At 47.5% G+C, this 25,391-nt stretch overlaps 1 protein-coding gene across 1 annotated transcript; it reads left to right on the top strand.

Annotated features, from left to right (window-relative positions):
* Nucleotides 1-1,032: 1,032 nt before the first annotated feature.
* On the top strand, nt 1,033-25,391 carry LOC134525567 (alpha-2-macroglobulin-like protein 1). The gene is made up of 35 exons (XM_063356548.1): nt 1,033-1,279; nt 2,334-2,496; nt 2,850-2,902; nt 3,804-3,821; nt 4,304-4,463; nt 5,075-5,159; nt 5,989-6,103; nt 6,433-6,547; nt 6,893-7,002; nt 7,483-7,650; nt 7,971-8,201; nt 8,615-8,678; nt 9,459-9,604; nt 10,572-10,721; nt 11,162-11,278; nt 11,844-11,991; nt 12,448-12,565; nt 13,838-14,063; nt 14,184-14,310; nt 14,600-14,721; nt 15,209-15,263; nt 15,947-16,030; nt 16,437-16,613; nt 16,791-16,872; nt 17,248-17,404; nt 17,602-17,676; nt 21,102-21,264; nt 21,943-22,160; nt 22,363-22,578; nt 23,071-23,195; nt 23,531-23,621; nt 24,046-24,114; nt 24,336-24,438; nt 24,531-24,572; nt 25,187-25,391. The coding sequence occupies exons 1-34, from the start codon at nt 1,061-1,063 to the stop codon at nt 24,569-24,571; spliced, it is 4,311 nt and encodes a 1,436-aa protein (XP_063212618.1). The 5' UTR covers nt 1,033-1,060; the 3' UTR covers nt 24,572; nt 25,187-25,391.

Below are 25,391 nucleotides of genomic sequence, written 5' to 3'. Positions count from 1 at the left end.
GTGCTGGGGTGAGCTCTTGCTGCTGGCTGCACAGCAGCAATCCATTTCCAGCTGAAACAAAGAGACGCAAGTGACAAGTGATCAGGACCTGGCCTGGGTCACTGATCAGCAAAGTTCTCTCTGTTGATGTTTTTTTTTTTTTGTTTGGTTTTTTTTCCCCCCTCCATGAAAAGTCCATCTGGTCAGATATGTCCATGGCAGCAGGAGGGGATGTTCTGAACTGGTGGATGGCAGCCAAAGCAGCTGCTATTGGCTAAGGAGCACTCGGCACCATAGGCCCATCCCTACTGCTGCATGCGTATAATCTTAGTAGAGAGGAAGAGGTGGGGAGAGGCTGGCTCCCTGCATACCACCTCTTCATTTAGGCGGTGCTAGAAAGAAATTACCCCTCCAAAAACAGCCTCAGTGATTTCAGAGGAAGAGGGCCATTGGAGATTGGGCAGCAAGAGCCCCCAAGATGAGGATAGCTGTCCTCCTGAGCCTTCTGTTCCACATTGCAGCTGCTTTTCACCAACTGTGAGTGATCCTGAACTTCTTTTTAGGTCTCTTTCATGAAGGCATCAGTCTGGGTAGATGGACGACATTCCATGCCATCAGCTCTCCTGCTTCCTGCTGTATCAGACCACCCCAGAGGGTAGCCGAGTCATTTACGTGGCCTACCACGCATTAGATCAACTCCTGTGAGTTGAAATACAAGCTACACTTTTGGTGGGCTTCCAAGTCAGATCTTTGGCCCAAGGATGTTTGCTTCTCCAGTTGCCATGCCAGATCAAATCACTGGTGTCTAGACTGCAAGGTTATGAGGCCACTTCTGAAGATTGCAAGGGATGGGTTTGGGGAGTTCAGAAGACAACCGGAGTAAAGGGTTTGAAATAGATTATAGGGCTGTACTTAAGATAATCAAGCAGAATCTATTTCTCAGGTTATCAGTGAAGCAATCACTTTGCTGGGTTCGCTGTTGCTTTTGAATATTGGCTGCAGCCATGGCACATTGTTGAGGAATTCTCCAGTAGTGGGCCACTGCAGGGAAGCGCTTTTGCATTTCTGAGCCCTCAACCTGATGCCACCTCTGATGTCTTCTTTCCTCTACCCCAGACATTACCTGGTGGTTATCCCTGCAGATCTCCGCTACCCATCCACCCAAGTTGCCTGCCTCCATATCACCTGTTATGAAACAAAACTCCAAGTGAATCTGGTCCTAGAGCGCTCTGCAGGACGTGAGCTTTTAGTGCAAGAAACCATCCAGAAGGAGAAGACTTTCATGTGCACTAAGTTCTGGGTGAGCCACACTAGGCAAATGCTATCACTGATTTTTCCTTCAGGAACTGTAAATCCCTTGTGTTACTCCCTAACCAGGGATGACACGGTCAGGGTCTACTTTGCCTTGGAGTGTGCCTGCTAGGAAGAGGAGTGGGTGGTGCCTAGGGATATGTAGCCCAGCGCAGTATCTGTTGATCAGAACTGAATTCCCTTTCTGAATCTAATTTTTAAATTGAACTTACATTTGTTATAATCTACCACACTTCTGGATACGTAAGAATAACCCACCTGTTTCCTTCTCTTCCATCCCAGACCAGGTGAAGCAGCTTTAGCTCTTCTCTGAAGGACTTCTGCAGCTCCATAGCTAAAGCTTGGGGAAATGGTTGTTTGCATGACATAATGCAGTTTCTGTAGGACCCGAAGTCAGGCAGCAGCTCAGCTCTTAGGAGCTACCGGAGAGCAGTTGGATGGAAATGGATGTGCTTGTTATTTTAAAACAGCATCTTAGAGCTGATTCATTGTTGGTGAGAATTTAACAAAGATGTAGGATAAGGCAGACATACCTAAACGGTATCCCTTCTATTATGCAGTATATTCTTTGCTGAGGCTGCTGGGGTCTTTGGCTCCTGGAGCTGGGAAGACCATTTGGTTGTCTTTTCTAATCTGGCTTTCTTGCTTGTATATGCTGGGTAGTTCTGAAGACCTAGCATTTGGGGGTCTGCTACAGCTCAGGCTCTCTCCTTTGAGTCTGTGCTACCACCTCCCACCTTTCTGGCATCTGCCCATCTTCCTGACTAAGTCAGAAGACGCAGAGGTGTCAGGCACCTGCTTGTCACCAGAGGCAAAATTCCTTAGCCAGCGTGTAAAAGGACAGATTCCGTGACATGCAGGGCCTCCTACTGTCATGTAGGACTGAGTGAGATCTGGATGTGATCTGTATCCAAATGTTGGAGGGGATGTCCTGGGACAGGTGGAGGTGAACTGGTTAGTTCTTCCACTTTACTTTCAATTCCTGCTCAGGGCCCCCAAGAAGATTACCTGGGGTCTGCATGCTCTCCCCTCTGTCTGTACAGGTTGCACCTCCAGCTGATGGCACAGAGGAGATCGCCACTGTCAAACTGATCATCACGGGCGAAGGGGCCAGTATCGAGGAGGAAAAAAAGGTCCTGATCCACAAAGCCAGCAGTGGCACCTTCATCCAAACAGACAAGCCCTCCTATCAACCAGGGCAGACAGGTGAGAGATGCAAATGGGACCAACCATGGCCTGTATTCACTCTGCTGGTAACACCATATAGAAAGGCTGTGATTGACTGAAATTTGCAGACAGCCCTAGCAGAAGGCTTTGAGATGATGTCTCTTGCTGATGAGATATTTTCGGTGGCTGTAATGTCCAGCTTGTGGTGACTGAAGTTGCAGGAGGCAACTTCAGTCATTGTCCATGGTACGTTATATGTGGGAATGCCCGTGTCAGATGTTATCACAAATATGTATAGAATGGAGACAGGAGCTGGAGAAACACATAGAGTAGGGGTCTGTAGGGAAGAACTGAGATCTGATAAATATATTCCCCGATTTCCTTGCCTTCAGTGAAATTCCGTGTTGTGACTCTGGACGAGGACTTCATTGCACTCAACGATTCGGTAAGCCATCCCTCGAGGGCTGTGGAAAAAGCTGCCCTGTTCCATGCATGGATCCTACTTCCTTTCTACCTTGCTCATCTGCTAAAGCGGCAACTTTTCCACATTTGTCCCTGGGCCAGGCCTGAGGAGCGTCCAGAGGAGAATAGTAACTCAAGTAAAAGCTGGTAACTCAGGAAAACGGCAGAGGTTTACATGTCTCTTGCTCGTCTCGGTAAAATGGTCATGCAAGCACAGGCATAGGACATACTGATTCCTGATGTGATGGTGTCACGTGGGGAGTGAATAGTTTGAAAGTTGGGTTTTTCTGGACGTGTGGTGGGGAGGGTGGCTCAGTCTGGCTCCTACAAGTCAGAACATGGAAAATTCTGATTAGACATTAGGAAAAAATTTTTTGTTGCAACAATGATCAGATACTGAAACAGGTGCCCCAGAGAAGGCATTTTCATCCTTGGAGATGTTCAAAACTCATCTGAAGAAGGCTATGAGCAATCTGCTCTAAGAGGACATGCTTCAGCAGGGTGTTGGACTCTTGACCTCCAGAGGTTCCTTCCAAATTATGTGATCTTGTACCTCTATAACCCCCTTAAGACTACAGCTGAGCCACAGCTAGGTCTGTTTTGGTAGTGAGTTTTCCTGATGGAATACTCTGCTGGGAAGTCATTTACTGGGTGACCTCCTGATTGGCTTTTGCTTTCCTTTTCTCCAGACCTTACTGTAATGGACCCACCCAGTATTTCTCCTTTTTGTTGACGTTTGTTTTACTTTATATTGTTGTCAGTGCTCTAAATTTCCAAGTCCTTAGTTGCATATCCTTAAGAGGAGGCTCTGCATCTGAAGTACCTCGTGTGTGTTGCTGGCATGTGTTTCTGTCTTCTAATGTTTTTGCCTTTTTCCCCCCCAGATTTCCCTGTTTCTCCAGGTGAGTGATGCTGAAATCTAGTGTTACAGTAATCTTGGTAGCAGCCATTTCACTGGGCTATTCATATGCAGTTCCTGATAGATTTTACAGACCTGTGAGTGGAATGGTAGAACTTCAAGATTTCTTAAGCTAACATACTCCCTATGGCTTCTGTTTTTTGCTCTTGAGGTTATGCTCCCAGTTACTTCAGGATAAATTTGAGTTGTTCTAGAGTTGCAAGAGTATAGACAGATTGATGTGGACCTTTGTGAAAAAGATTAGAACTGTGAAGGTGCTTTCCTTGAGATCAGAATTGAGAGATGTGTAGAAGGAGACTCAGGTGCTGTGAGTCTTCAAAATTTCTTAACTAGCCTATACCAAATTTCATTCCTTAGATATAGAACCTGGTAGTTTGCAGCACTGAAATCCTGAAGCTTGATCTCTGTGGAGTGTGGATCAGTGAGGTGCTGGAACAACTGTTTCTTCCTCTCTTGTGGGTGTAGGATCCTAAGAACAACCGGATAGAGCAGTGGCTGAATGTGGTCCCCCAAGACGGCATTGCAGATCTGTCTTTCCAGCTAAGTGATGAGCCTCTGCTGGGGACATATGTCATCAACGTAACCAATGCAAACGCATACGGCAGCTTCTCCGTTGAGGAGTATGGTATGCACATGTGGGGGATATGTCTGAGCTGCAGAGAGGACCTCACACTCTTAATCAGGAAGCTGGGTGTTTATTCCATGATAACCATCCTGGGAGCAAATGGGAAAAGTAATAGCATGTCATAGAAAAGAGTCTGAGCTGAGGCTCAGAAGAGAGACCAATTTGGGACCTTGCATCAGTGTGTGGGAGGAAATGTTGTGCATGGCCCCAGATCTTTGACACAGCTGATTCCTGCAGATCTCTGCATCAGCCAAAACAAGGCCATTTAGGATGGGCTTCTCCAGGGAGTATGAAGTCCAGTGCCATCCCACTTCTCTTTCATCCCCTAATTAACTGTGTTGGGAGTCTAGTCTTCTCTCAGTTTCAATAGCTGTCAGAAGTGCAAGGACATGGACGTGTTTGGGTTTTAGTTTGGGAAGGAGCAATCAACCAGGGACTACAGACAAATCTGTTAAAGAAACAATGGAAATCTTCCCTTTCCCCTTCTTACCACCTTTCTTCTTCATTTCCTGGCATTTCCTTATTCCACCATAGTCTATCTTCATGTTGATTGTCTGGAAAGGCTGTCCCTGGCCAGTGTTGCTTATGGTTATCTGTTTTTTACCTTCCAGTGCCACCAAAATTTGCAGTGATCTTTGAGGCGCCAAATCAGATTTATGCGCTAGATAAAACCTTCCCGCTCCGGGTATGTGGCAGGTGAGGATTCTTCTTGGAGGGATGGCTTTGTGTTAAATTCTGGCCTGTTGAGCATAAGATGGCTAGGTAACCATGAGGAGCTCGGGGGAAATTTGTTACCCTTCAGTTACAGGAGGCCAGAATCTTCCATGGCAGTTGTTTGCACCCTGATGCAACACAAAAAATTCCTGTTAACTTTTCTTCTGGTACTCTAATGACCTTTTTCTGAAAGCGCACCACAAGTCTCTACACACAAAATCTGGGGGAACAACCTACCCTTTGGCAAGCAGCCATTTGTGGGGCAGTACGTGACAGATATTTGGTGTTCATCTCCCCGCGGAACAAACTCGTGGCAAACGAAGGGAAGCTTTTCCAGGTTATGCTCTGGAGGAAAGAGGCAAAAAGGAATTGCCCCAGCTACAGTCCAAGGACGACACTGGGGTTAACAGTCTCATGTAAAGGTGCTTTCTTAATGAAAAGCACTTTCTTAATCACCCATGCTTCTGCTCATAAGATGATGCATGCCGTCAGCATATCCTGGGGTTATTGCAGGTGATGCTGATATAAAGTGCAGAGCTCTATGCTGAGTCAGCACCTACAACATTCTGGTTTTCCAGAATAGATTAGTTTAGCACTAATTATATCACAGAGCCCTTGGCCTCCCATCACTGCAGTGCCCTAGCCTGACCCTGCTTACTGGCTCAGGACTCCTGGGCCTGCTGTGTGGCTGACGCTCTTGTGCTATACCGTGAATATCCATGAATAAGTGGTCTCTGGGGCGATGCAAAGCAAGCCCTGTGTTCCCTCCCTGTGTGTGACTCTCTCTTCCTTTCCCTGCTTCCCCAAACAGATACACCTATGGGAAAGGTGTCCAGGGGATGGTTCACGTGGGCCTTTGTCAGAAGATAGTCTCCTTCCTGCCCAATGCTTTAAAACCTCATCTCTGTCTGGAGTTCAACAACCAGGTGAGATGCCTATCAGGAGCTGGGCCATATTCAGAGACAGTTGTGCTTAGCCCCAGGGTAAGGCAAGGCTGCTGGAGGCTTTAGCCAAAACAACAGTGACGTTGCTCGGGGGTTTTGGCTGCTTGGCCAGTCGTCTATTGGTGCTGCCTCTTCGTAACTGTGCCTGGTGACTGGGTGTACATCATGTGCCTGCTCCAAATCCCGGACTGCTATGTCAAAAGGCAGGCTGCCTGAAAGCAGGGATTTTGAACTGCTGTTTCTGCCCCATTTGTGTAATTTCTAACCTAAGTGCCTTGCTCAGACCTTGTTTCCTCTCTTTGTACTTTCAGACAGATGAGATGGGTTGCTTCTTCACAAATGTGAGTCTGTCTTCCTTCAGTCGAGACTTTCGGTACTATCAGGACAGCATAGTTGCAGAGGCCTTGCTGGTGGAGGATGGTACAGGTAACTCTGGAAACATCTCTGGTGGCTGGGAAGAAGCATGTGGATATGCACTATTCATACCAAGAACACTGGAGACTTTCAGGCTAGGAAGGGCTCTGAGCTTTCTGAGCCTGCTGGGGCCTGCCATCTAACCTCACAGATACAGAGAGAGACACCAATTCCTTGTGGCATGACACACTCACTCGGAGTGCCTGTGGTCTCAGATGGTGAAGGTTAGGGACCTCTCTAAGGGCTGGAAGATACCCAGAGCCCTGGGAAAATCATCTCTCTGGTATAAAATGTGTGAGCAGCTGAACACCTTCCTTGCTCCCTCCCTTATGTTTCTGTCTTGCTGCTTTCATTCAGGGATACAGGTCAATGCTTCCCACAAATTACTCATCTCCAAGATTGTCGGGATGGCCTTGTTTGATGACGTGAATTCTTACTACCACACTGGAGAGATGTACAGGGGGAAGGTAATTGCCAGTTACAGTCCTTTGGAGGGGAGAGCGTGAGCAATGCCTTCACAGCAACTGTTACCTAGTGTCTCTTCCGCCTCACCTCCAGCCAGGGGCTTGGGAGGGCATGAATGACTCCCAGAGACAAAACTCTTGAATTGTCAAAAGTGAGAATAACACCCAAGACTGCCATTTGCCAAATAAGCCTTGAGTAGCAGCAGCTATGGGGATCCATATGTGGGGTGCAAACTCAAACACTTGGCATTTCAGCAGCCAGGAGGCCTTCTGCTGTAAAGGAGTAGAGAGCATGGGGGCCAACAAACACGGTAGTGCAAGTGACAACAGGAGTTCACCAGTAGCAGTTTTGATAATATTGTTTGTGACTGGAAGGGTGACCTTGCTGTCTTTGGAAATGCTGTTCCTGACTTGGAGAAGCGGGAGATTCTGTCTGCTGATTAGACCCTTCTGCGCTTCTCTTGCTCACCACAATGTTCTCAGATTAAAGTCATCGACTACCAAGGCAAGGCACTGAAGCACAAAGAAGTCATCCTCGCGCTAAGCTGTGGTGAGCAGCAATTTAAGCAGAAGTACATCACTGGGGACTCTGGGACAGCTTCATTTAGCCTGAACACAACTGCTTGTAACAGCACCTTGGCCTCGCTAGAGGTAAGTGAGGAAGGGTCTGTCTTGTTGGCAGGGGTACGCGTGCATCTCAGAGCTATTTACTTCCCACAGACATCTCCCCTCTTCTTGAAGGACAGTAATTCAAACCCCAAACACCTCACCGTATTCTGGATGTTGGCTCCCTCTGAGAGCTTACTCTCCGGATCCCAGTTGCGTTCTCCATGAACTCTCCACACAGAAACCTGTGCTATGGTATTGCTCAGACCCCGTCTGAGCTTCTTACCAAGCTGCAGCTAGGGTGATTTGCAGCTGACTTGCTTAACTAGAGAAATTAACTGTAGTGGGTTTTTTTGTCTCACCAGGCAAGTGTCCTGCATCAAAATTTGGATGAAGAGCCTGGGACAGTTGATTTGAGTTACCAGCGAGCCTCTCATTCCATACGTCCATTCTACAGCACCAGCAGGAGTTTTCTCTCTATTGTCCGCGTGCTGGAAATGATGCCCTGTGGTAAAAAGCAGGCTGTCCAGGTGGACTTCAGAATTTACCAGGAGGACCTGGAACATGGGCCCAAACGTGTCATTTTCTCCTACTTTGTGAGTTTCTGGGGAAGTGCTACTGGGTGATGGCTCAAGGTACAAGTTCAGCATCTCCTGCAGATCAAACACCAGAAGGCTGGTATTTGATAGATTTGGCTCAGCCCAGGACAGGTAGCTCATCCAGCCATCGTGGGGCTGGATCCTGGTTTTGATTCTGGGGCTACAGTAATAGCAAGAAAGGCAGCACCTTTCTTTTGGGCTTTGCACAGATGCAGGGCAGGTATTGGCCTTACCTGTCCTCCCCAAGTGTCTTGATCCCCTGAGCTCTCCCTGCTACCTGAGAGTGAGTAAAGCTCATATCCCTCCTCCCACCCCCATTTAATCTCCAATTTCAGGGTTACTTTGATCTGCACAGTGCTCTCAAGGACTATGTGACTGGCATTCCCTTCCCTTTCTGTATTCTTCCCTAGGTCACAGGGAAAAGAGGGATAGTCCATGCAGGTCAGAAGACTGTTTGGGTTGGACTGCCAAGAAGTAAGTGTACTTCCCTGTTTCATGGATAGCAAGCAAGTTGTCTGTGGCTTCCCATCTTATTTGGATATGTGGCGTACGCCTCTCTGCAATTTTCCACTTTCCTGTCGCATCAGAGCAGCGTGCCTTTCCAGTTTTCATGTTTCCTTTATCCTCCTGCTTGGTACTGAGAGAACAATACTCAGCATTTCCCAGCCCATAGGCTCATCCTCCACTTTCTTCATTTTGAAACAAGTCTTCTTTTGCTGCCCTTGCAAGCGGCATGAAGCTATAGCCTTACCCTCTATCAAAACTCTCCTACTTCAGTTCGCGATAGTGTCTACAAATAATCTTTGAGTAGTTAGGATGCCACAGCTTATAATTTGATGGGTGTTGACTCACTGTTGCCTACTTCTCCATATCTTTTTTTTTTTTTTTTAAACCTAAATTATAGGTACTTTGGGACAAAGGTCACCTCTTTGTTGGGAATGGGATGGGAGATGTTTGGTGATGGGAGGTTTGAAAGATGTCTGAAACTCTCACTCTTTGTGTAGCTAAGCTTGAACTCCAAAGAGCTGTTTCATCTCCTTGAGGCAATGAACAGAACCAGGAAGAGTCTTTTGCTGGTCTCGAATACCAGATCCAGAGATGTGCTGATGCTTTCAGTAGCCTCCAGAAATCTCCTTGGTCCTGAAAGACTCGAGGAAAGGAACGGAGCAGGCACATGCAGCATGGCAAAAGCTGATCAGAGTCCATTTCTGATAGCAAATCTACTTTCTCTTCTTCCCTCTCTCCTCCATCTAGTGATGAAAGGCGGCTTCTCCATCCCTCTTAACTTCAGTTCAATCTATGCCCCAGCTCCGAGACTTGTTGTTTATGTTATCTTCCCTAATGGAAAAATCATCGCCGATTCTGCCATCTTCAGTGTCTCCATGTGCTTCAGAAATAAGGTGGGATTTGTGCCTGAGGCCATGACTAAATGTGTGAGAGTGTATGCATCTGCTGCAATGAAAGACTGAGGAATACATAATATGCGTAGCCATGTATGGCTGATGCTGTGTGGGATGCTGTCGTGTGAACTGCAGTATATGAATGGTGAAGTGTGGTGTGGTGTGGGGAGCAAGTATGTGCTGAGCATTGTTGGGGCTGCTGCAATGTTTGGGAAAGGCAGAAAATGGGTATCTATCTCCATAGGCTTTTATAGCAACTGCAACCCTGTAGGATCACAGCCCAGCACAGGTCATTAGTGCTATTCCCAAGAGAGCGCAAGGCTGCTCTGCTGCTGCAGCAGACACTTCGACTTGTTAGTATGTAGTGTTGAGAAGACACCTTAAAGTGGCTGATGGAAATAGTGGATTTTACTGGCCATCGAGAAAAGGCTAAGCTCTTGTGATCATTGTGACATTCATGGGAATCTGCTTTTTTGGCTGCGTCTTGCACTCCAAGAGATGAACTTTTGAGGACTGGCATTACCCCTGCTCCACAGCTTTTTATCTGCCACAGACAGTCAGATTAGAGCAGGAACAGGAAACTGAGACCAACCCCACAAAGAGCCTGGAAATAAGGACTAGGCTTATTTTTGGTCTGGGGCTCCAAAAGGAGCTGAAAGACAGCTCAGGGAGGCGTGTGATCATGGCTGGCTGGTTTGCTGGCTTAAGGCAGTGCTGTGTTCTGACTCAGGAATGTCTCCAGCTGTGCACACTGATGGCTTCCCCTTTGTCATGTTTCCCATTGGAACCTCAACATGATGTTTTTTTTAAATACCTTCTGGGGGGTCTTTGGGAGATTCCACAGGTTTCCATCCAAGGCAAGTCCTTGGAAACTCTCTTCATGTAGGTCCCTTCCCTGTTCAGGAAATGACAGGGTGGCCTGCAGCAGAAATGTCACTCACCTATTGCTTGCATTCTTCCTATTCAGGTGGAGCTGGGTTTCTCAACGCCCAAGACCCTTCCTGATTCAGAGGTTGGTCTCCACCTGCTGGCATCTCCTGGGTCCACGTGTGCTGTCTGGACTGTGGATCAGAGCGACCTTTTGCTCAAGTCAGGAAAACAGCTTAGCAGCTCCTTGGTGAGTGAGCCTGCTCTGACTTCTTCCATTCCCTTGTACTGACAGGAAGAGGGAGGGAAGGAGACAGTCAGACCATTGCATCTGTGCAGAGCTAGTCTTCCAGGAAACTCAAAGCACTGCCCAGAGGGATCAGCAGCGCTCTCAGTGTGGCACAAGTAAGGGTTAAGGGGCATGCGTTAAGGAAGAGGTTGAACATCACTCAGTGCACTGGTGGTAAATCAGGTGCTGTTGTTCTGTCTTCGTGTTCAGCAGCTCGTGTTGGCTCCATCAGAGGAGAGCCAGGGAACAGTGACAGTGAGCCTGGGCTTTCTGGCATGCATTCATGCATGGTAGCCAGAAGCAATTGAAACAGGCCTTGGACGTAAGACAGGAAGGGAATGCCAAGTTTTATTTCTGCTGATTTTTTTTTTTATTTTTTTTGCTTTTTCTTGCTTTCTCAGATCTATGGGCTGTTCCCGTCTGTTGATAACTCCAGGTATCCTCGCCAAGTGTCTGAAGATGATCATTCATGCGGGTTCCCAAATTCTGATGAGCCTGATGTGTTTGCAGCATTCAGGGTAAAAATGGTTGATTTGGTGGGTTGGGATAATTCATGAATTGAGGGAAGTGTGGCCCCCTGACTTTACCAATATCCTAGGGAGGCCACTACAGACAGTACAGGGAACAGGTCCAGTTTAGGCCCTTGTAACTCATTTGTTATTTGAGTAAGTGACTTGAAATTGTTGACCGAGAAAAAATTTTTGTGTGGTTACGGTGCTTTGGTTGTGTGATCCAGCATGCCAAGGATGATTGGTTACTTTAATTTGATTTCGCATAGTTTGTTTAATCTCCGTAGCATGAGCAATTGGACTCTGCAGGTTGAGAAGGTACAGTACCTAAATGACAATGTGTTTGAAAAAGAATAAATTTGGCTGACTCAGGCCAGATGAATCAGCTCAGAAGACCTTGTTTGCCCATTGTTGAAGATCTGAATAATTTCCTCTTAAAATGAAGCACGAGAATACTTTGCCAAGCCAGAGGACAGCCAAGTCCCCACTGCATGAGGGGACAAGAAGGCACAGGGTAGAGAGCAGAGAGGAGAGGAGAAGCTTCTGGTGCATTAATTCTTTTTCTTTCTTACAGGAAATGGGGTTGAAAATTATGTCCAACACCAATATCAGGAAACCCACAGCGTGTCCAACCACTCCATCGACAACTATGCTGCAGGAAACAGCAATGTTTACTTCCAGGCCCATGTTGATGTTTGCCCAGCCCCATATAGCATATAACAGTAAGCATTTGTCAACTCTTTCTTCTTACATGGGATGCTCAGTCTTTCAGGTGAAAGCAATCCTGGGTTTGAGCTAAGAGGCGGTACTTGCTGTAATTACAAATGGAGGAGCGAGAGTGTTCCTTGGCTCTAAACCTGTTGTGCTATTGTAAGGCTGCCTGGGGCTCATGGCTTCTGGCTCTGAAATGTTAGTGAGCTGTCTGGGTCCCAAGTCTTATCTTTGAGGTGAGGGAATAGTTGCCCTTCCTACTGCCTACAAATGCAAGTAAGGCCCACAGCACCTCTATTGTTTGAAATGAGGCAGGAGAATTTAAAATTTGGGATAGCACCTTGTGTTCCAGTGCCATGCTTCCCAAGAGCTCACTTGATGACCTGCAGCCTGAGCTGGGCTGGAGCCCCTCTGCTTTAAACTAGGGCCTCAGGACCCTGTAGTGACAGGGTCTTTGTTATTTCCAGCAGAGCATCTGACAACATCTACCTATCAGCCCACTATGTTTTCACCTGTATCTTCAGATGAAGAGAAAGTACACAAGCATTTCCCCAAAACCTGGATATGGGATTTGTATTCTGTGGGGTGAGTAAAGCGAGCAGTGTGGGTCTAGTCTGGGTGGCTTAGCGTGACTGGGAATGGCAGCAGATACAGCTGGGTTTAGGTCATAAGCTGCTGAGGAAGATATCTAACGACATATGTCATGGGGCTCATACCTGTCAGGCCGTTTCTCCTCAGAGCTGATGTCTGCATCAAATGCATTTTCCAGTACCAGGTGATCATACAGAAGTATTGTCCATCTATGGGAGGTGGCTGGCATGGGAAGATAGGAAAGCAGGTGCAGTGCAGCAAACCAGCTTGGTTTACTGCTTGCACTCTACTTGTGGTAGCCCTGTGGGCTGGCATTTCACAAACTGTGCTCACAGGATGTATCCCGGGGTGCAGGGGAGACTGATTTCCACAGAAGTCCTTCACAGGACTGGGAACTGTGTCATGTGAGAGAGGCTCAGTGAATACACAGGGTCTGCTGAGGGAGCTTTTGGAGATTTTTTCATCTGTGACTTCAAGAATTTCTTGTCTGGAGACTGGAGTCTGCTCAGGCCAGAGGCCCCCATGTCTGCCCTCTCCCACCTCCACCATCCTTCCAGCTACATCCATCTCTTCACTCCCTAGCAGCAGATATCTCCTGTGTGATTTGTCCACCAGCCTGATCTGTGCAACCAAAAGTCTCTATGTTGCGTTGCCTTCCTGCATGTGCCTGCCAAAAGTGAATGTCTCCAATTATTGGAGTTAAATAATATTATTAGCTTTAGCTAGGGCTGTTTTGTAGCAGCCACAGTCTGCTGCTCTCAGAAGTTGGGATGTGGGCACAAGCCAAGTCTCTGCCCTGTCTTCTTGTTGGACTTTAAGCTGTCAGTGTCTCACAGGAAGGTGAATGGCTGGATCTGTCTCCTGCTAAGTCCTACTGATGTTGAGCCAGTCTTGTTGCTCTTCTGGTGCCTGGTTCTCCAGCCCCAGACCAAGACGAATAAAACTGCTGACATCTGTAAAGCATTTTTAGCTGTGCAAAGGGCAAGCGCTGTCTGAGAAAAGCACCGAGTGTGATTGATGGCATCTTGCAAGCGTGTAACCTGCTGTCAAAAATGTTCTGTTGATATAAGCATCTGAGGCAGGGGTCCCTACTTCTGCAAGGACCTACTCTTAACCCTACAAGGGCTACATGTTCAGCAGAGGTTAGGGGTTAGACTGAGGTTAGAGGATGTGGTGCACTGGAGAGAATGGCGCAGACCAGGTCACCTGGTGCTGCGTACAGCAAGATTCAGTTAAATGCATCTGTTGCTGTCTACTTCTCCGCAGTCCCAGTGGAAACAAGAATGTCACTGTCACTGTGCCTAACACCATCACAGAGTGGAAAGCAGAGATGTTCTGCACAGGACGTAATGGCTTTGGACTTGCTCCAGCCTCCAGTCTGCTTGTTTTCAAGCCCTTTCTTGTGGAGCTCACACTGCCATCTTCTGTGATTCAGGGTGAGACCTTCATCTTGAAGGCCACAGTCTTCAACTACCTGCAGCGATGCATGAAGGTAGGTGAGCCCTGATAGGCTCTGCAGGAAAAGCAGGGTATGGGTAGGTAGGAGATGGCTGAAATCTATGGCCCGTGATGTTTATCTTGTTACTGTCTGCCATCCCTGCTGCCCCTTCAGATCCAAGTGACCCTGGAGGAGTTTGCACACTTCCAGCTGAAGCCATGTGATGGCTGTGTCTACAGCAGCTGCTTATGTGCCAGTGAAGCCAGGACCTTTCAGTGGAGTGTCACAGCTGAGCAACTGGGTGAGAAGGACAGGGAGGTGCTGTGGTGGAATTGGGAAAGGGTGGGACCAAGGTGGGGATGTTTTGTAGGAGCTGACATGGAGTGAGACGTTGTTTACCCTGTTAACCAGAGGGTGCTCATTTGCATTCATCATTGAGGTCATGATTGCTATTGAATTCATGCTCGGAGATACAGAATCATATAGAGCTCTGATCCAATTTTTTGTTGTCAACAGGTGACTTCTCCGGAAGCATTTCCCATTAATACAATAGAAGATGTTTAACTGACCTAAATATGTGTTATTTTCAGGGCTCATGAACATCACCCTCAGCACAGAGGCTGTGGCCACCCAAGAGCTCTGTGACAAAGAGATACCATTTGTTCCAAACCAAGGACAGAAAGACATGATCACCAAACTCCTCCTAGTCCGGGTCAGACAAGCTCTTTTGTTACACAGGAATAAAAGTGGGCTTTGTGCCATTCCCAGATCTTGTGCAGGTTAATTTTGGGAGTTAGCCCTTGCTATTCAAGATGTGTAACCAGAATATCAGGACCTGAGCTGGGCCCAGCTGTGAGGGCTGATGGATGTGGAATGTAGAGGGATATCCTCCACTTCATACCATGGAAAACTTTAAATACGTACACTCTTTTATGTCCTCGCTCCTGAGGTCTCTGATGAATCTTACAGCATCAGTTTCACAGGCATTAAAAAGTTATGATATTCTGAAAATGCATGTTGTTTTCTTATCTGAAATGAAAATGATTGACAATAATTTACATTTTTGTGTGATAATGATGTTACTCCAGCTGACTCTCCAGCCTGAACCAGGATTTTGTCCATATCTATTTCTAATCCGCTTGTAATCCTGTTTGTCTCCTGTGTGCTCATTATAATGCTACTTTTATGTGCTTCCACAGCCAGAGGGAGTGTTGGTAGAAAAGGCTCACAGCTCCATCCTGTGTCCCAAAAAAGGTAGAGATACTGTTTTCTTCCTTCATCCTCCTCATCTGCCCCTTCCTGCCTAACCACCTCCTGCGTCTTTCCACTTGTTGAAATATTTGCTCTGTGAACATGACCAAGCTACAGAAGCATATTGTGATTGTGGTGCCAGCTAGAGCCTCCCCTGGGTAAGGATGTGGGGAGGTCCAATCTTTTAGCATCAACATCCCTGATACTAATGTGACAGCTTGAGGCCTTTTTCACCTGTGGTAATAAAACTAGACTACAGAACAGGGTGAAGCTGGAGGTTATGACTTAAGATTGCTGCTCCGATCTTGAATTTTATGGTATATGATGGGGCCATTAGCAAATTTTGAGAGCATGAGGCCCATTGAGAAGACATGCCCGCAACTGAAATCTGAAATGAAATGAGATGGAGTAACTTATGTAGAGAAAAGCAGGTGACTTCCAGGACAAGATCCTGTCAACCTCTTTAGAAGAAAGGCTGTTAGAATAGCGCAGTCGTGATGAGGGGGATGGAAGGAGCTGAGGGTGAAATGAGACAGGGTTTTTGAAGGGATCTGCAACCTCTGTGACAGGAAAATGGGATGTTAGCACAGAACAGTCTCGAACAGTTCCTGGGGATTTTGAAGGCTGTTTTCATCAGAATCTCTTTCTTTTTGTCCTCCTTGCACATCTTACCCTGCTGGTGTCAGGGAATCCAGCACAGGAGTCTGTGTCTCTGATGTTGCCTCCAAATGTGGTTGAAGGTTCGGTCAGAGCCTCCGTCTCGGTCACCGGTAAGGAATTCAGTTATGATAATACCTTTCCAAATCCCATATCTTTGCGTTTAGCCCTAGGAAAGCCCTAACTCAGAATCCCCCATACCCTTTCCGAAATTTCTGAGGCTCCGCTGCCTTGTTCTTCCCATGCGCATGGCTGCACTTCCTGGTTCCAGGTAAGTAAAACACTCAGCAAGGGAGAGGGTGTTCTGTTTACAGGCTTCCCCTGCCAGGATGGGAATGTGTACAGCCTGTACGGAGGGCACAGTGGGACTGATAAGCTTGCGGGACAGAGGTGCCGTCCCGCTGCTGTGCTGGGGCTACCTTGCCTGGCACACTGCTGGGAGCTGGTCACAGGTAGGAGGAGGTGAATCCCCAAACCTCCTGCCCAGGAGGTGGTAAGGGTGCCTGTGCTCTGTTCCAGGTGACCTCATGGGGACGGCACTACAGAACCTGGACCACCTGGTGCAGATGCCCCACGGCTGTGGGGAGCAGAACATGGTGCTGTTTGCCCCAATTGTCTATGTGCTGCAGTACTTGGAGAAGACGAGGCAGCTGACCCCTGAGATCAAGGAGAGGGCAACAGGATTCCTGCGCAATGGCAAGTACCGCAGACCCACCTTGCTCCTCTGCCCTGTGTTCAACCTATCAACGGTTGCCTACTCCCCTTCCCTCCAGAGCACTCAACCACTTACAATGTTGACATCACTCCATTCCCTGCCCAGTGATTTCACTGTAAATACCATTCTGAGCACTAATGTCCTATCCGGCTTCCCAGGGTACCAGATACAGTTGCAGTATCAACACCCTGATGGTTCCTACAGTGAATTTGGTACTAAGGATGAGTACGGTAATACTTGGTAAGCCCTGGGCTCTCTCCCTGCTGTCTACCTGCTGTCTAAAAGCCTAGAGGTGGGCAGCTTTCTGCTTCCAACATTGAATCCTTTCTGTCCTATTGAACCCAAAGTGTTCCAGATGCTTTGCAGGCTAGGGCACCCCAGGGGTATGCAGCTGTCCTTGGGATGAGCTATCCTTGGACTAGCAAACAAGGAATAGCAGAACAATAGGTGAGGAGAGACCCACCAGTTTCAAACTCCCACTTTTTCTCTTTTTCCTCAACTTATACTTAGATTCTTTCTTTCTGCTCATTCTTCCCTCTCTCTCATTCACTCTGTCTCTTTTTGCTTTGCTCTTTTCCCTCTCTCATGTCTCTTTTCTGTTCTCCTCCCAACCAGGCTGACTGCATTTGTGGTTAAATGCTTTGTCCAAGCCAAGCCATACATTTTTCTGGACAACAGGACAATCCAAGCCGCTCTCACCTGGCTGGAGTCCCACCAGCTTCCCAATGGTTGCTTCAGAAATGTGGGCCAACTTTTTCACACGGCCATGAAGGTAGGAGCCAGAGCACCTTGAAGGACAACTCAAAGCAGTTCTTGCCAAATCTACTGGTAATTGTTTTAGTTCACTTTCCTGTGTTGTTCTGCTTTCTTGTGTGGGAGGAAGCAAGGGATAGGTGGGACCTTTACTGCAAAGCTTCAGGTCTTTGTGTATTAACTTTCCCAGCTTTTTGGATGTTTATACTTTTGTAGGGAGGTGTGGATGGGGGAGTCCTCTTGGCTGCCTACATCACTGCTGCATACTTGGAGGCAGGAGAGACACCAGAGGTAAATATTGGGATTCTTTGCCATGGTCTTCCCTTAAGATCTGAATCTTGAAGAGCTTAGTGGTGTCACTGAGGCAGGCAACAGAGCGTCTGGGAGAAACTTGTGGAGAAAGTAATAGGATGGGAGAGGAAGAACTTATCACTTCTCAGGGAAAAGTCTCAAGTATCCCTTGAGGAGGACATCGCTGGCAGGGGAGAAGGTGAGGTTAGACTACAGGGAGCCATTGGAGTTCACGGCTAGATACTATGCCCATTTCCCAGGCTTTGGCTGCTCATTCCCGCTCCTCATTCGCCTCCCACCCCATCCTCCCCCCACTCCTAGTGACCTTTTGTACTATACACAGCTGAGAGCCAGTGGTGAGTAGTTGGGGAGAAGAGGTTGGTGTAGCTGCTCTCACAGTCAATTAAATAGCCATAATGACATTTTCGATATGCGTTAGCTTCCCAGACCGTGGAAGTTTGAGAAAGGAGTGCTGCAGGGGACACGTGTTGTGAATCAGGGCAGTTGGAATTGCGCATCTAAGTAATAACAAGAGGGCATTCTTATAAGTGCTAAAGATCATAACTAATTACTCTGTAGTACTGGCAGTTAAAAAAAATGTAGTCAACTTGATGGAGAAATGCTATTGCAATAGACTTTGAGAAGCAAAATTCTCTGGAAATAAGAAAAACAAGTGAAAGAGCAGTACTTTTCATTGCAACTGAAAGCAATGGCTTTAGGGAAAAAAGCAAGACAGATGTACATTAACCGTCTTTCTGGTAACAGATATCCTTTAGGTGACCTTTTTTCGCCATGAGGATAATTAAGTGTTGGAACAGGTTGCCTAGAGAGGTTTAGTTTTCTCCATCATTGGAAGTTTTCAAGACCGGACTGGATAAAACCCTGAGCAACCTGGTCTGATCTCATAGCTAACCCTGCTTTGAACAGGAGGTTGGATTAGAGACCTTGTGAGGTCCCTTCCAATCTGAGTTATTCTATCATTTAGTAATTCTATGAACTGTCTGAGTTTTGGCTGACTTTTGTGGAGGAGGCTTTTCACGAAACTGGATGACAAATATTTGACACCTACTGTGCTCTGCAGCAGAAGGAAACAAAAAGACAAGGACCTTCATCCTGGTAGAAAATGAACCAAGAGTTTGTTGTAGGTCTTAAGAACCAGTTTTGTCATTTGGGAAGGAAAGCAGAGAGACCAAAGTGTGCACCAAATCCACGAGTAAAATCCTGAAAGGGAGATAAACAAGACCTCAAAGCAATTTGCATGATGAGCTAGTAGAAGCCACTCTGTCCTGAATAAATCCACAGAGGATGACTTAGTGCTCTGACAGTGGTGAGAAAATCTAGGTTACCACAAGTTAGGAGACTTCGTAAATTCCTCATGCTCCAGAGAAGATGACAACAGTGCTGTTAGCTCAGAAAGGATTGTCCGTGGAGTGAGGAATGCTTCATTGCATCAGTAGATTTGTTGATGTGAAAGTAACCAGACAGTTATTCAATTGGACACGCATGCATAAACCATTGTTTTTAAATAAAATGGTCATGACAATGGGAGACACTCACAAGTAACAACAAATACGTAAAAATATAAGTCTCACAGGACTTATCCTAGCTGCAGTGAAGGAATTTGCTGAGTAGGTCTGTGGGCATATGAAGTGGGAAACACAAAACTTGTCATAGCACCCAGAAGAGTATATAATCCTTGAGTGGGTTATAAATTATTTTGCAAAGAATACACAATCATGGGAGGTCAAAATCCTGAGAAAGAGTTTGAGGATGTCCTGCAAGGGCTAACGCACTCAAGATGTTCAGAACAGATCCTGCTTTCCCTTACAAGCATACCTAAAAGGCCCGTGAAAGTCATTAGGGGTTAAAATGCAGAGAAAAGGTTGGAGATATTTTACAGTGTTCTGAATGAACTCATATTAAAGCATGGTTTGTATGACAAAAAGTCTAGGCAGAGACAAACAGCCCTCTACCCCGACTCTGTGTTGGAAATGGGTCTCTCGAAACAGAACAGATCATTTATGTTGACTGCAGAAACAAATGGCGCGTTGTAGAGGAGCAGTTTCTTAGCTGGCACGTGACTGCTCCCAGGGAAGCAAAATACTTCTGTACAGCATGCACTTAGAACTGCTGTTGTCAACAGTGGGGTGAGCACGCTAAGTGTGAAAACACTTCCAGCAGAGTGGCACTCTCAGTTCTTGTCTTCACCAGAAGACAGCCACATGGGTTACGATACACGTCTGACTGTTCCTAGACAAGGTACGAAGATGGATGATAACAGTCAGCACGTCACAGGTAGTAAGTGTTTTCACTTGAACTTTGGAAGTTGTACAAACACTAGTGATGCTACCTCCATTATAACTGTCTGGGAGAGTGAGAGATTTAAGAAACAAAAGGAATAATAAAGGATCCTCTGAACAAATTCACAAATGAGATATAATTCCTACTTATGTCTATTCAGGTACAGAATACAAAGGTTACTGTGCTGCTTGCAGTTATATTTAAGGGCAAATAGAAAAGTAGGACTTCTGAAATGATGGAAGCTTAGCTTACTGCTTCTGCTGGGCTTTAACAAGAGAGAACAACCAAAAAACATCATCTGGATCCTGGGAACATTTGATACTCCATGAGCAGATACTATGAACGTTTCTGAGAATTGGTGGCTGCATCTACCAATACTGCTACACCACCTAGAGAGCACAAGATGACACAGATGTTACCTTTTCTCTTTCATAGAAGGGAAAGAGGTGAGGAGAATGTTGCGTGTCAGAATAAATCTTAAATGTAGCCCTTGTGGGATCCTTGCTTTACTTAACCAAGAGGCCACTGGAAGAGGGGAAAACATGAAGTGCTGTAGTTGCACACGTATGGGACAGGCAACCACTGCGAGCCTTTGGCTCGTGTTTGGAATAGCATAGCTGAATGCTGGAATACAATGCTGCTGAGACCCAGTGGGTTTGCTGTTCCCTGCCGACAACAGTACTGGTGTTCCAGGGGAAACTGGAAATCCCGGTGACCTTGTAAGGCACCTTGGAGGGGAACTGAACACAGTGATCTTGGTCAGTAGGCTGGGTGTAAGCATTTGCAATTGTGTGTTGTTGCTCTTGTCATGTTTGGACTTGGAAAGTATGACACGGGGGTGTTATTGCAGCAGTAAAGGTGTTCGTTTCACTGAGAGAGCACTGATGAAACCCATGACTAGCTCAGGGGGGTGCCTATGAAGCACCTTGCACCAAGGAGACCCTGCTTACTGGTGCTGCACTGGTACAGACAGAAGAGCTGAGGCTCAAGCACGGAGACACCTTGGTGTGGGGTACTTTTCACGCTGGCGTATGCTAACGCATCCTTCTGCTTGTGTACCTCAGCGTTTGCCTGCCTCACGTGTGCCTGTGTGTGACCAACATCTGTGCAACTCTTCTCTGCAGAGTACGGTGGTGCGCAAGGCTCTGGGCTGCATCGCTCCTTCTGTTCCCACAGCTGCCAGTACTTACACCCAAGCCCTGCTGGCCTACACCTTTGCCCTGGCTAAGGACTCTCAACGCACACAAGAGCTACTTGATAAGCTTGATCGAAAGGCGATCAGAGCAGGTACGGGAATCTCAGTGCCAGGTGAACGTCAGAGAAGGGACGAGCAACCTTTCCGAGCCTTTGGTTACATGCAACCTAGAAGGACGATGGTCCTTACCCTTTAGGTCTTAAATCCTGTCCTTCACCAAAGAGACTTTTTAGACATCCAGTCTATGAAATCAAGGTATGTGCTGGCCATACTGTAGTGTGGGTGCTGATTTCCTTCAAACCTCTCATACTTTTCTAATACCTGCAGTAGAGGTTGGGCTCTGAGAGAAGCGAGCTTTTTTAGGCAGGACTGCAAAGTGCCAGAGAGGGAAGCAAGCTGGCAAGCTGCCCCACTTCTTGTTAGTCCCTGGCCCCCAGGACTGGCTAGTGGGTAGCTAGCTAGTATCAGATAATTAGTGGACCTGGCAAACAGGGCGATGGAGAAGTTGGACATCTGGGAGGTAATATGTATGCAGATTACTGGCATATTAGTTTTTGAGTATCACTTCGGCAAATGGGTCTTCAAATGCATAAATATGGAGTGTTGGGTATTGCAAAATACATGGGATTGCAGTTCACCCAGTGACGTGATGACCCAGCCACGAGGTATTTACTCAATGGTCTTTGCATACACAAGCCACTGTGACTCCTAGGCCTTCAGGATTTCTTTCCTGACATCCCTCAATGTCATCTACTCTTTTCGTTTCCCAGGTGGGCAGATCCACTGGAGTCAGACCCCATCCAAGCCGAGGCCCAGCACCAGCCCTTTGTCGGAGACACAGTCTGTGGATGTGGAGCTGACAGCCTATGTCCTCCTGGCCCTGCTCTCCAAGTCCAATAGCACAGGGTCTGATCTCACCACAGCGTCTGGCATCGTGGCCTGGCTCACCAGGCAGCAGAATGCCTATGGAGGGTTTGCCTCAACACAGGTAACTCACAGACAGGGAAGGCGTTGTGGCTTGAGAAAAAGAACCTCTGTGCAATATATGCAAGTGTGAAAATAACAGCATGAAGGCTTTGAGGAGAGGAGCCCTAGTATACGGAGGTCCTCACAATGGCGAGGACCCAAGTGTCTTTGGGTCTCGGAGCCGCAAAGGAAATGCGCAAATATAATTGTTTCTTCCTTTTCAGGACACAGTAGTCGCTTTGCAGGCCTTGGCTAAGTACGCAGCACTGACACACAGCACACAAGGGGCTGCAGAAATGAGGGTGAAGTCCCAGAGAGGCTTTGAGAGGAAGTTCCAAGTCTCCTACCAGAACCGGCTGTTGGTGCAGGAGGCGGCACTGACAGAAGTCCCGGGGAAGTTCTTGGTGGAGGCCCACGGCAGCTGTTGTGTCTTTACCCAAGTAGGTAGCCCCCTTCCCACAGACCCTGCTGTGGCAACCCTTTGCTCATCATCTTATCAAAGCCAAAAGTCTCCATTGCTGCTCTATGCAAAGAAATGTGCATTAACTAGGTTTTAATCGCAGCCTGTTGCCAATGCAATGAACCTGTGTGCCGAAGGAGACTCAAGAGACATAACATGTCCAAATGTGAGGACAATGGTGTTTCCACGGTTCTCAGGGCATTGGAGGATGGAAGTCTGCACAGTGATCCCACTACTGTGGGCCTAACTCTCACAGTCTCGAGGGGAAGGGCGAGGAGAAGGAGCCCCAGCTGGAAGGATCATGGAAGGTTTCCAATCTGAGTGATGAGTGTGCTCACTGTGTATGGTTTATCCAGTCACTGTCTGGAGTCCATATCTTGAAGATTAGTCTAGTCAGTGAAAAAAAAAGGTGTGATGATGATATTGAACTAATTATCCATGTCTTATTCTGTCGTCTTCTCTCTCCCTGCAGATGGTGCTGAGGTACAACGTGCCCTCCCCACAGGTCTCCACATCCTTTGCTGTGCGAGTGAAAACTGAGCCAGTCAATTGCACGGAAGATGATACACACTCCGTTACTGTCTATGTCAATGTCAGGTGACTATAAGGACACAGCTCCACTTGGGAAGGAAAGTCAGGCATGGCTGGAGAGATGAGGGGTGCTTCTTGGCTGCAATGGAGACACTGGGCAGTTTCAGCAGAAGGTCCAGATGGCAGATGGAGAAGGAAGGGTACAAGTGTCTTTGGGGACGGGGAAATGTTTCCAAGGGCTTTGGTTCTTGCTAGGGAGAGGAGTGTACGTAGTCACCTCAGGTTGGGGATACTCAGAGCAGCGCAGCCATCATCTGCCTCCTGCGAGAGGGACCAGTGACTGCTTCAGCCCTGGTCCTGGCTGGGCTGGGAGAGACTGTCTTTTTGGCCTTTTCCCCCAGGTACACTGGGAAGAGATCCACTTCCAACATGGTGATCGTGGAGATATCCCTACTGTCTGGATTCGTCCTGGCTCCAGGATCCGGGATGCCTGTAAGAAGCCTGGAATTAGGGTGATGATGTGGTGTCAGCGGGACCATCCATGCCCAAGGAGAGGGGGAGGTTGCATAGGAAGATGTTGCCTGTCTCTCGAGCAATCTCACCATCCCTTCCCCTCTGCCACACAACAAACATGAACACTTACTCTCTCTTTGTGCCTTGAGGATGGTGATCCTTCCGGCTCAATTAACTCAGCATATTCTTGACAGCTAAGTAGCCTAGGTTCCTGTCCTTGGGTTTTGCAGGAGCTGAGTAGTCCTGCGGGGAGATCAGCTTGAAGGGCTAAGAGCACAAAATAAGTTTGGAAGTGAGTGAATGAGAATCTGCCCACTCACGCTTAGATGAACCTTGTTGGGATGACTCACACTTGGTTTTCAAAAGACCCAACTAAGTTGCTTCCTCTGCTGTCCCGTCCTAGCTGCAGCATTGGCACCCTGTGAGAAGAACTGAGAAAACACAAGGAGGTGTTGCCCTCTACTTGGACAAGGTATGTGTGTGTTGTACTAGAGACACTGCAGGAGCAGAGGACAGTGGCAGAGCTGTGTGGGGAGTCAAGGACTGGGCTAGCAGAGCAGGATATTAAAGATTCATCTTGAAGTCCTGCCTTTGACTCAACAGAGCTGTTATTGTCTGTCAGTAGGATCAAATTTAGATGAGGAATAAAAAGAAGAGCTCGTAAGTGAGCTGTTATTTGCTTTTCTTCCCCAGCTGAGCCATAAGTCCGAGACATGTGTTCTGCATCTGGAGCGGGAGGTTGGGGTGACCAACCTGAAGCCAGGCCATGTCAGGGTCTATGACTACTACCATCCAGGTGAGTGTGGAACCATGGGGTGCCAAGTCTGTCTGGGTGTTTGCGCTTGGCTCTGTGCAAGGATAACTTAGGTCTCTCATGTCCTGTTGCAGAGGAGCAGGCCCTGGCTGATTATAATGTCTTCTGCATCTGAGGTAGGTGTGAGTCCCTTCCTCAGCCCCAGTACAGACCTGGCAGCCTGGTGACGTTTCCTCTGCAACCCACCCACCTCTTTCTTGTCCCAGAGGAGCCCTGTGTATCTCTGATACAGCATGCTCCCTTCGTCTAGGACTACATCTAGAATTCCCTAGGCCTCCGGGGACTTTAGTCTCTTCCTTCTGTTTACTGTTTAATGTAGTCTTTGCTGTATTGCTCTGTAGGCAGGACATGAAGTGATTAACAGGGACACTCTGCAGGGCTATCTGGGCTGGTATAGTGCCTGGCTCTTCCTGTCAGCTGAATGACAGTGCTCATAGATGGTTTGCACTGTTCCAGAAGAACTTCTAAGCAGAATTCACGGTGCTAGTTTCAGCTTACCCTGTTTGGGTATGGAGAGTCCCACCTCTTCCTGGGGAGGGGCTGTAAAACAAGGGCATTAGATCAAACCAGAGAAACACTTTAGAGCCCTTCGTGGGAGTGTGGGATCCGTAGCTGTTAGCATCTCAGAGTTAGTAATTTGGGTCATGTTATTTTCTCTCTGGGTTACTCCCTCTTCCTGCTTTCATTTCTCCAAGGACTTGATCTGCTCCTTTACTGTCCACTGTTTCAGTCCACAGGGATCCCACTAGTGCGCGATGCCGTAGGACAGCAGGGCAGCTGCATTATTGCTTCTGATATGATGGGGCATGTGTCACCTGGAAAGTCGTATCTCAGTGTGCTTGGGATATTGGTGCTGAGGCAGATCTGAAGTTGGATTTCAGGACTAAACCCAGCCCAAGAAATTCTGGTCATCCTGACAGCCATTTCCTGGTCAA

Source organism: Chroicocephalus ridibundus, chromosome 1 (assembly GCF_963924245.1).
Source record: "Chroicocephalus ridibundus chromosome 1, bChrRid1.1, whole genome shotgun sequence".
Lineage (NCBI taxonomy): Eukaryota > Metazoa > Chordata > Aves > Charadriiformes > Laridae > Chroicocephalus > Chroicocephalus ridibundus.
The sequence above is the reverse complement of the archived record's forward strand: the minus strand, read 5'-3'. Positions and strand labels throughout refer to the sequence as shown.